Source organism: Bidens hawaiensis, unplaced genomic scaffold (genome assembly GCF_021521415.1).
Source record: "Bidens hawaiensis isolate Kalapana, Puna unplaced genomic scaffold, B.hawaiensis_p1.1 tig00013493_1, whole genome shotgun sequence".
NCBI classification, from domain to species: Eukaryota; Viridiplantae; Streptophyta; class Magnoliopsida; order Asterales; family Asteraceae; genus Bidens; species Bidens hawaiensis.
In genome coordinates, this window is record NW_027492143.1 from 497,584 (window position 1) to 509,755 (window position 12,172).

The 12,172-nt window shown below is 33.6% G+C and overlaps 1 protein-coding gene across 1 annotated transcript; it reads right to left on the bottom strand.

The window, feature by feature from the left end:
* Nucleotides 1-3,417: 3,417 nt before the first annotated feature.
* LOC143544185 (uncharacterized) lies at nt 3,418-11,410 on the bottom strand. The gene is made up of 5 exons (XM_077036339.1): nt 10,268-11,410; nt 8,550-8,697; nt 8,204-8,409; nt 5,513-5,686; nt 3,418-3,747 (listed from the first exon to the last, which is right to left on the bottom strand). The coding sequence occupies exons 1-5, from the start codon at nt 10,469-10,471 to the stop codon at nt 3,661-3,663; spliced, it is 819 nt and encodes a 272-aa protein (XP_076892454.1). The 5' UTR covers nt 10,472-11,410; the 3' UTR covers nt 3,418-3,660.
* Nucleotides 11,411-12,172: the final 762 nt, after the last annotated feature.

Sequence of the window (12,172 nt, forward strand, 5' to 3'; positions counted from 1 at the left end):
TTTAGAAAAAGATATATTGTCTGTAATTAGTCTCTAGAACTATGAGATTCTTGAATTATTAGTTTGCTGGGATCAGATTCTTCCACATTAGCTGTTGGTTTCTTGGATGTATATACCATTTTTACAATTTCTTTAATATAATGTTTTTATTCTATAATATGGGTTATGAATGTATGTATATCTGTCATACTAGAAGATAATAATTGAGATCTAATGGTTATTTAATAATGTGAAATGATGAAATTATTAAGCTTTTTAGTTTGAAAAAAGCCACAAAATTGAATTTTAATGAATTTTGTAGGGTACCAATCTATATGGTACGTTTATGGACCACAACATTTTTAGTTAGTTTCCCTTTATCATATGGAACTCCTTTAGGCTCACAACATTTTTAAGCTATTCATGTGAATTAGGTAAAACATGTGTTGGAAGTGTATTTTAAATTACTAATTCACAACTTTCTTAAAATATTTATGCATGATCAAGTATGTGTTTGAATCTCTAAATTGAGTAAATTTAAAAACAACTGTTATGAAATCTTTTCAAAAGAAGAGCAATGTAAGTAATTTTATGTTCTCTTTCTTCTTTTTATCGTTTTCTATTCCGTTATATTCAATCTTGAGAACACATCATGATGGTTTTCGATTCGTACGCCTTTTATGTGTATAGTTGCATATGGGCCCAGAAGGCATTTATAAATGTCCTTGCCTTAGAAGGATTATAATGTATGTTGTTTCAAGAGCCGGAAAATGTTGTTAAATGCTAGCGCGTTCTTTAAATATTTTCTACTAAAGAAGTTTCATTTGAACTGTTCATTTTGAGTCCTTAACCTGGATATTCTTTAGATTAAACTGATATAAACTTTTAGATTTACGACAAAATGGATGATTTATGCTATTGCAAAGACACAAACATCATATTTACAAGATTAACACCACAATGTACAGCAATACAACACATGTATGGCTGTATGATTAGTAACATTACCTCTTTACAATAATGTTGTAGGTAATTTGAAACATTATTTTAATAAACTTTAGTCATGAAGATAATTTACCGTATTTTAATAACATTGTTGGACTAAACTATGACTAATTTTAAGTCCAGTCACAATTATATATTTTTAGTCTTTAAATGTGACAGCTGGTGTTTAACAGGGCTGATAAATTCAAAGAAGATCATAAACTTACTATTTCATTAAAATGCACTTATGGTCAGCGCATTGTAGAGAATGCTAGCAGTTTGGACATTAAGAGTATGGGGACAACACCAAACACATTAACTAAGCGTTACGTCTAGCAACACCCACACAATATTCAAGTGGATATTGTACGTTCTCAACCCCATGAATTTTATATATTAAATAGGCTATCATTATCGTCGTTAAGCCTATAAGTGTTTTCTTGATTTGGTTAGGTTCTACAACATTTTGTTAGTGCTAATTAATTCTTAAATTATTTTTAATCTTTGATTCATAGTTGAACATGTAGATGGAGTTTGTAAAAAGATGGTTTGAATTTTGTTAGATCTATACCGTCGATACATAGTACGACCTTTTGAGATTGATCACGACATCATTGTTCGGTTTATGAGCTTTAACTTTTTCTGTTACTCCTTTCATGGTCACATTGGTGTTTGGCATTACTTGAAAACTGCTTTTCTTGGATTCCCTTTGGACAAAACATGTTTTGGATTTGGAGACTATAACGTTTTGTTCTAGTAAGAAATTTGTATAAAATCATGTGTATGAGATGATATCTTTATGTAATACTAAGTTTATCCTTGTAGCTTGTATAGTTTTATTTGTTTGTGTTGTGGTTAACATAATATTCGTTAGTGTTCAACTGTTCTTGTGCTTTTGGGCATCGCCAATCTTGAGCTTTAAGACCCGGCTAGATGTGTTTCGTGACTTTAATTGGTCTAAAGATTTCCCAAATTGCAATTATCAAGTTTAGCATTAAGTATCAAAACGAATACTTGTTGACCATAGTTAATAAAATGACAAGTTTTAACTGATCACTAGTTTTAGTGGTGAAGAATCTTAGCTATTAAGCTATATGACATTATATAACTCAAAATAAATCCAATAATTATTCATTGTTACATATTTTTTTTGTAAATTGTGCTTTAGCACAAGAAATGGAGGTTGTTGGTTTTAACTGATGACTAAGACAGAAAAAATTAGCTTAAGGAAGATGGTTTTATTGTCGATTCATGGTTATCAGTATTGATTTAAGGAAGATGTAATTAAACGAGTCACGATGAATAGTGGAGATACTAAATCGATTTTTTTTTGAACGGCCAACTAAGTAACGCCGGAAACTCCGTATGCGGCCCCCATTGGCTAAAGGTATCCCGAGTCGGCCACTAGTCCGGACGGACGGAGCCCCTAGCGGTCCACCTATTGAGGGATTCACCGGATAAAATCCGACCCCCACGCCCGCCAAACGGAACGACAGCGAGGAGCCGATAAAACCGGGTGAGATCAGGACTCGAACCCTGGTAAGCCAGGGTACCCTCATATCTCCCATATAAATTGGTGATAGTGAAGTTTGAACCCCCTACCTCCCACTAGTAAAGTGACTGCTCTACCATTGAGCCACATCCAATTTATCTAAAACTAAATCGATTTTGACACACAGAAGACAGAAGTTTGTAAATCAAAAAATTATTTTTCGTAAAAGAAATCGAATTACAAAAGTATAGATATTAGAGTTCATATTCTAGGTTCTAGACTTCTAGTTTACAGAATCATGATTGATAGAACACTCTGAATCAGTCTCACACATCAAAGTATCCAGCATATTCGCTTATCGGAGGATACTGTCTTGATACACTCAAAATATTAACATTCGAGGGTGAGTTATGTCATTTTAGTTTCGGTGATAAGGACGAGTTTAATAGACGACCTACGTCTAATGTTAACAACTCACTTGATTCTGAATAATTATTTCTAACAACGCATTTGCATTGTATGTTCAACTCTTGAAGACTCAGCGTAAGATCATATATAGGGAGCGATCAATAGCAAGTCTTGATATATAAGATTTGATGCAAAGTTATATATACTATACAATGTACATGTACGTAGCTAGAAGGAATTGACACCCTTATGTATTTCATAAGTTGCTAAATTACTTCAAAGATGCCGCAAATTTAAATCTACTGCTCCACCATAACCTTCTGATACATCTGATAATGTTAGCTAGAAGGTATTAACGAGTCCCTTAAATTTTTAAATAACTATCGGTTCTAAAATCCAGGACTTTTTTCGATATTGGCTTTCTCATGATAAGAAAAGCAATCGCACGAACAATCGATAAAACTTTATTTATATACGCTACTTATATTAAAAAAAATAAAAATAAAATAAACAAGACAAACAAAACATTATACCATCCCATCACATGCACCATGTGAGCAATCTGCTTTCTTTTAACGGAATAATAATAATAAGCATGGGTGTTTTGGTCCCCTCTTTGTTACACATACAAACAAGAAAAACAAACAGTTACCGATTCCGACATAAATTTTCCATAAATTTTCCGCTTAACACTTGTTCGAATAATAATAATATCATATCGACCAATGACGTTCTTTAAAAACAACTAGATATTATTTCCTCCATCTGCTTGTACATTGTATGAAAGGCGTATTTTATTAAAATACATCCGGGTGGAATCGCCCGGGCATGGAGCTGCCTTGTTGAGCCTGCTTCAGATGCATCGTCAGAGAATAGTTATTCACCTGTAAAATAATAAAGGATAAATAATCAGGTTGAAGTTTCGTATAAACACATATTTTGCATTTAATAAGTACTAAATTAATTAATTAACTTCAAACGTTAGACGACACTATATACTTTTAGACTAGAGATAGGGGTGTAAACTAGCAAAAGCCGCTCGTGTGCTACTCCAGATCAACTCGATAAGAGCTTAAATAACCTCGAGCCTCGAAATAACCTTGTTTGAATAACGAGACCTAGCCCAAGCTTCTGTTATTGGCTCGTTAAATAACATATGTTATATGTTATGTATAAAAATTTAATTTGAAATATATAAAATAATAATTATAAATGTATATAAACTAACTAGCAAATTATAAACGATCCAAACCCGAGCCAAACCCAATCTCCTATTATCGAGCTAGAGATGGTTGGCGAACCTGTAATTTATAAGTATTATATTAAATATATAATTGCATAATTATAACTGTTATACAGAAAATTCTGATGAAAATAATTAAATAACATATATGTTATGTTATATATAAATTAATCAGAAAATAATAAACGGGCCGAGCCCGAGCTTGAAAAAACTACTCATGAACCAAGCAAGGTCAAGCTTTAGAAATTAAGCTTGAAACAAGATGAGCTCAAGCTTTAGAAATAATCTCAAAACAAGTCGAGCTCAAGCTAACTAGAAAATTTAATTTGAAATATATAAAATAATAATAATAAATGTATATAAACTAACTAGCAAATTATAAACGATCCAAACCCGAGCCAAACCCAATCTCCTATTATCGAGCTAGAGATGGTTGGCGAACCTGTAATTTATAAGTATTATATTAAATATATAATTGCATAATTATAACTGTTATACAGAAAATTCTGATGAAAATAATTAAATAACATATATGTTATGTTATATATAAATTAATCAGAAAATAATAAACGGGCCGAGCCCGAGCTTGAAAAAACTACTCATGAACCAAGCAAGGTCAAGCTTTAGAAATTAAGCTTGAAACAAGGTGAGCTCAAGCTTTAGAAATAATCTCAAAACAAGTCGAGCTCAAGCTCAAACTCATGAGCCTATTATTTTGAACGTCTCAAAACAGATAATAGATTGATCATTCTTCCAAAATCATCATCGCCAAAATAGATTTGAAGCCCAATTCATTTGATGGTGATGAATAAAAAATCAGTGAGCGGTTTTTTGAGACATTCAATCAGATTCAAAATTCCATCCCAATAAAAGCAACCGTCTCCCGAGTAAAAACCAGGTCCAGTAACACATAAATCCGTGTTGGGAAGCAAGGAAAGCCAACTCAATCACACTTTTAACCCAGAAATATAAGTAGACACATTCAAAAAACAAATATAAAAAAGATACAAAAATAAAAAATAAAAAAATGAATAGGGGGAACAGAAAGCACTTGACAGAACATGAAACCTGAGATCAGGTTACTAACAAAATGAGCAATCAAAGGGGTATATTGTAATTTTGGTTTTTTCAAGTTGAATTCCTTTTATTAATTTAATAACGAAACACATTTACTGTTTTGAATTGACTTACTTCCAATTCTTCGAAACATTTCAATTCCTACAAAACGCCCCTACATATAGTATTAAGTATGGTATCCTTTTATCAACGATTTATTTATTTATTATTATTATTTGTTTATTTGTTTATTGTTATTGTTATTGTTATTGTTATTGGTTATTGGTTATTGTTTATTGTTTATTGTTTATTGTTATTGTTATTGTTTTGTTATAAAATGGTGGTCTGACCTCAAGAGTTCTTAGCTGCTCCTGGTATTGAGATACCATCTGTTTGAGGTTATGCAACTCTTGACCCCTATCTTCATATTCCTTTTGACGTTCATGCTGAATCGCAACTGCGCGTTTCAACAATGAGTTCTCCTGAATTAGGGCTTGGAGTTGTTCTTTCATCATCATGTTTTCCTGTCAATAAAGAATAATTAAAGATGAAAGGGAAAAACAACATCTGAAGGTATAAATTGTGTTGAATTACATCATATTCCATCTAAATTATAATTTTGATTAGTGGGTATTGTGCATCAATGTTATTTATTACAATTATTTGTTTAAGCGTATAGCACGTCTAGAGATTACAAATTAATAATGTGAGTACTCTCTTTCTACATACACGAAAACAGTGGATTATGATTGCTCCATATTAATATGTTTCCGGAAAACAGGGCTAACTGTATATACACTTATTATTTGAGTTTTATTACATTAACAGACAGGTGCCAAAGCGATGCCGTGGGGATTATAGACCCTAGTAATCATGTAACAAATTTACGAGTGTTGATTGTTCAGTTTGGGTCACGGTTTAACTTAAAAGCTATCAAAATCAGACCGTGAACACTCATACATAACATTTTGGTTTCTTTCATTTTTAAAAATATGGTGCAAATGTTTTTAAATATATTAACATATGAAAAAGTTTTGGCTGTTAAAATTCGTGCCGGGGGAGGTGGGTTGATTTATATTAATATTAAAGAGTTTGATGTCCATAAATACTTACTACTTTGATGCAAAAATGATCTTTTTGTGAGTATTCTTGAGAAAGAATTTCGATTTGAACATAAATAAAAATTCAACAATATTATAGTTTAAAGAAAGAACTGGCATTTTTTGTCCACTTTAAACCACATAGACAAAAGAAAAATCCATCATATACACGTGTTAAAACATACGCATCAGAGACCAAGTAACCTACAGGTTTACTTAACTTTTCGAAGATACAATTTTATTCACAAATCAAAGGACTGTTTGAGCAAGCCTTCTTAGCATGCGTATTAACTTTATGTATATTCTAAAAGCTAATAAGCCTTTTTAATGTTTAAAACTTTGAACAGAGATAAAAAACGACTTTATCATCTTTATAAAAGGCGGTGTGTTTCAAGAAGCTAGATAAAAAGTGCTATCTGAAAATGCATAACTTGTTCCTGATAAGCTTTAGACGTACTCCTAATTCAATAGTTTCTATAATCAATGTATAATACATTATTTCCAGTGAACATATTATCTGCAGAGAACTTAACCAAGATACAAATTTAAAAGAGACGTTCCAAAAGCATATGGCATTAGATGAATATTGCACCTTATTTTAGCTAATACATAAGTGACTATTATTTCCAAAATGTAAGTGTCATAGGTTTCGACAAAAGAATGTTGAAATGTGTGAAAATATGCCATTGGTTATGAGCTCATGAGTTTAACAGAAAAGGTATATTTTAGTTAAAGAAACCTAAAGAGTTACATGTATTCGTTTATTTTCATCCGTGTTTCAGATAAAAATTTCTAAAAAAATATAGTTGTACACACATAAATCAATCAATCAATCAATCATACCCATTAAAGTCCCACCAATAGCATAGCTATAAGTAGGGTCTGGGGAGGGTGGGATGTAGGCACACCGTACCTCTATCCACATGGATAAAGAGGTGGCTTCCAGAGAGACCCTCGGTTCTAACGTACATATGTATGAAGCAATACAAAGGAAATCAGAGTTCAAAAGTAATAATAATAATAATAGTAATAATAATAATAATAATAATAACAATAATAATGATATTAATACTATTTATGTAGAGAATATTATTATGGTGTGTGACTAAAATAAGGTAAATAGAAGCCCTAAGGTATTCTTTTCTTCCTAAAAATCCTTAACTTTAATTCTACTTCTCCAAGAATTCCTATCCTCAACCATGTCCTCGGAGAGGTTTAGGTCTATCAAATCATGCTTAATCCTCTCATCCCAAGTCAATTTAGGTCGGCCTCTACCACTTCTCCTCTCTATAGTAATGTTTACTATGGATCTAACAGGATTCGTCGTTTGTCTTCTCTTCACATGTCCAAACCATCTCAATCTCCACTCTCTTATCTTGTCTGCTATGTTCGCCACCCCTAATCTCTCCCGAAACACGACGTTTCTTATTTGGTCTAACCTTGTGTGCCCGCACATCCAACGTAGCATTCTCATTTCTGCTACCTCCATCATCCGCACTTGTGCCTTCTTGATGGCCCAACAATCTGTTCCATATAGCATTGCAGGTCTAACTGCAACCCTATAAAATTTTCCCTTTAGTTTAGTTGGGAAACTCTTGTCGCACAATACACCTGTGGCTGCTTTCCATCTACCCCATCCTACCTGAACTCGATGGGTCACATCACTGTCTAATTCCCCATCACTCTGAACAAATGATCCTAGATACTTGAACTTCGTTACCTGCGGGACCACCTGCCCTTCAATGGTAATCTGCACATCCTCATTGTCATTTACCCCTCCAAAAGCACAGTGGAGGTACTCCGTCTTAGATCGACTAATCCTTAAACCTTTTGTCTCTAAGGCTGTTCGCCACTCCTCAAGTCTCATGTTTAGTACACACATAAATATTAAGTATAAACATATTATGCACGCGCACACATAAACAGAGAAAGAGGTAGCACCTGCTTCAGACCATGGGCCTCAGTAGTGACGCGTTCATATATAGATTTCTCCAACATCTTAAGTGCTCTTGAAGCACGGGTTCGAGCATCATCAATGTTAGAGGCACTCATCATTTCTCCCACAAAAAGATCCACCCAATCAGCACCATCCACAGGTTTCTGATGTGGCGCAGCCTCCCCATTTGCCACCCCATTGGCTGCAACTTCTATATTCACAACAGCATCACAATTAAAAATTGCTCAGATATAGAAATCATAAAGTAGATGTTTAATTTGAAGATTATTATTAGAAAGTATGATCATTTATGCAATTTTGTGTAACAATTGTACAAGATTTACAAGTTACCTGACACAGTGTTGGTTTGAACTTGGTACTCGGATCCGTCTGCAACAGTAGATCCAACATTCTCATTAGAAACCAAACGCAACTCGGTAAGACTTTTGATGGTAGTTTCTATATCATCACCACATTGGTTGAGAGTTCTTTCAATAACCTAAAGACATACAAATTCAACAATTAGCATCCAATAACATTACAGAATCCAGTGTTGTAAAAAATTTGATCAGCAACTAGTCGGTAATCGGTGGCCTAGCGATTTGATTTCAGGTAATCCGAACATAAAATCGGAAAATGGTCAAAGCCAGCAAAAATCAGTAAAATCAATCGAATTAAATATAGTAACTTCAATATTATATTATAATGATCAACAATTGGGAAAGGCCAAATAGTTCACGTACCAAAATTGTCAATAGGTTAGTAACAGTAATGACCGATTCTCATGTTTTTTTTTTATTTTAATTACTTGAAGATGCATGCTTTTTATTAACAATTATCAAGTTGCTTTGTTTTAATTATGATGCAAAATCGTGTTTAAACTGTAAAATATCAACAATCTTTCAGTTGGTACTATTTTAATTTTTAGATAGTATACTACAAAGTTTGTTTATTGTTTTTTTGTTATTTGAAATCCTTGATGATATGTGTTGATTGGTTAGATATTTAGATGTATGTTGCTTTTAGAAATGGGATTGTTAAACCAGCAGCTAGAAACAGGTTTTATTTTTAATTTATGATTGACTTGATGAACAATAAGCTTTAGTTAGTGGTATATTCTATTTTCTATTACAAAATACCTTTCAGAGTTTTTATTTAATTGCGCTTTTTTTGCCTTGCGCCTAGGCCCTCGGAGAGGCCTACGCGCCTAACGCTTTTCATAACTATGAAAAATACAAAAAAAGGTCAATGTTGGTCATCTTCGGATCAAAATCAGTCACCTTTCAGCCAAAGTTGGTCAAAATCTTTAAAATATTTGAAAGTTTAAACTTACTTTGAAAAACTATACACACACACATGGGGGGGGGGGATCCAAACAAAAACCAATAAGATGTTTGAAAACTTATGAAAACAACTTTTAAAAATAAATTTTTATTTTCCCATTCTTTTATAGGTTAGTGTTTATAAATGAATCAAATGCAAAACTAATATTTTCTTTTTATTTCCTATTGGTGTTGACAAAGATTAATAACATATATACAAACAATGAAAAAATAAAATACAAAAAAATTAGTGTTTAAAGTAGGTTTTCACAATTTTTAATCATCATCATCATCATCATCATCATCGTACTCAGTATATCCCACCAATAGCAAAGCTATGGTAGGGTCTGAGGAGGGTAAGATGTAGACAGCCTTACCTCTACCCTATAAGGATAGAGAGGCTGCTTTCGGTGAGACCCCCGGCTCGATAGTAGTTTTGCATCAAGCCTTGGACATAAGGCACATAGCACTCAATCATCGGGACACCGGCTGATCGGTGCATTTTGTAGTTTTCACAATTTTTAATGTTATAAGAAATTCCAATCCAATTAACCGCTAGTCCGTACCCCACCACCGGACTAACGCCCGCAAGATCTACAACACTAACAGAACCTCAAAACAATCCTCTGCAACACTAATATAAATTAAGTCAACCATATTATTAAACCAAACTAAAACTGCATACCTACTCAATTATTATCAACAAACCTTAAAAACAAAAACTAACTATTCAAACAATTAACTAACCAGCTTATCCATGTCCGGAAACAACCCAACGAGCCGATCGACCGCTACCACCCGAGCCGACGAAAACTGAACCGGTGAAGAAGTCGAAAAACAACGAATTCGTTTCGAAGCAGGAGGCGATGCCGACGCAGACGAAGCAGAAGCAGAAGGTATTGAATGATCTTCAAAAAAATATGATCGTTTCCCACACACCACCGCAGACATGTTGTGTGTGCAACTCGGGTTTTTAGTGTCTATGATCCCCAACCTCCTCCTCTACCTTTCATGCAGCAATTCGATTCGGTTCTGTTCGGTTCGATTAATCGCAAAAGACCCAAACTTTGTTCGATTAACGATTCGATGTCGATTCGGTATATGGGTATTTATGGATATTGGGTAATGATCTTTGATTCTATTCGGTTCGGTTCGGTTCGATTAACAACAAAAGCCTGAAACTTTGATCGATTAACGATTAGATGATGATTTAGTAAATGGGTATTTCTGGGTATTGATCTTTAATTCAATTGAAGTTGATCAAGAAAAAATACCCAAAATTGATTTAACAATTAGATGTTGAATCAGTAAACGGGTAATGGGTTTTGATATTTGATTCAATTGGAATTGATTAATCCCAAAAGCCCCAAATTTTGATGGGTATTGGGTATTAATCTACTATTCGATTGGAATTGATTAACAACAAAAGGCCCAAAATTGATCAACGATTAGATGTTAATTCAGTAAAAGGGTACTGGGTTTTGATCTTCGATTTGATTGGAATTGATTAATCCCAAAAGCCCCAAATTTGATCAAATAGGGTTTCGAAATTGGAATCGGTTGATTAATAATTGGATGGTGAATCAGTAGATGGGTATTGGGTGTTGATTCGATTGGAGTTGATTAAGAACAAAAGCCCCAAATTTGGTTTGATTGTGGGTTTGAATTTTTTGGGTTTGGTTTTGATTTGTTTGATATGAAGATTTGATGGTGGTTGGGGTAGGCGGTGGGTTAGGGTGACTGGTGGTTATGTAAGGTTGGATGAAAAGCAATGGGAATGTGACACGTGGAGGGAAGAGTGGGTGATGATGATTTGGTATTGGATAACTGTGATGAGTTGGGGAATAGTATTAGTCACACCTTTCTAACACAACCGCCGACTAAATTGAATTTTTGTATTTATAGTTTTTTTTCTCTCTAAAGGATAAATGTGATTATTTTTTTTTTAATGATGATTTTTTGTATTTCGGATGCTGTCTGATTCAAATTTAGAAAGCATCGTTGCACTATATTGGCCAAACAATAATGTCTTAATCGGACTCACGTTAGCTTTTAGAGTAGGACTTGTGCGTTCTCCCGGGAAATCATACCGCTGACTGTCAATTGATAGTTGTTGCGCCACCACAAGAGAATAACTATCTTGCGTAACACACGGTGGGATGAAAACTATGGTGGGCTTGGTGTTCAAACTGACAACCTTTGCATAAGGTCTAACTCAAATCATTCATTACCAATATTCACTCAAATAACACAAGCAATAATCGAACTTGAATCTTTATTGGTATACTCAAGCCTCCTACCACGCTAAACCTTCACAAACTGTTATATTAAAATCATATTCCAAATTTTACTTAAAAGCCTGACATTCTTTTACAACACCAAACATTCATAAACTACATTTAAAAAATATTATATTTGAATATATATATATATATATGTGTGTGTGAGAGAGAGAGAGAGAGAATAGCATAGAGCCCCCACCACTAACATCCAGATTTTCGTATGCAAAGACAGACTTTCTCCAATGAACTTCACACCACAATGGTTAAGTTTGGTTGCCTAGAGTCCGTCACCATGCCACATAGATTTAGGCCTAGGGAGTTAGTGCCCATTATAGATGCTCTAAGTAGATAATAATAAAAATGTGACTAA

Excerpts from the sequence above, each read along its gene's own strand:
- LOC143544185 (XM_077036339.1), bottom strand. The coding sequence starts at position 10,471 with ATGTCTGCGGTGGTGTGTGGGAAACGATCATATTTTTTTGAAGATCAT. Across the intron at positions 5,687-8,203 it reads AGGCCCATGGTCTGAAGCAG|GAAAACATGATGATGAAAGA; the intron begins GTGCTACCTCTT and ends CTTTATTGACAG. Across the intron at positions 3,748-5,512 it reads AGCAGCTAAGAACTCTTGAG|GTGAATAACTATTCTCTGAC; the intron begins GTCAGACCACCA and ends ATTATTTTACAG.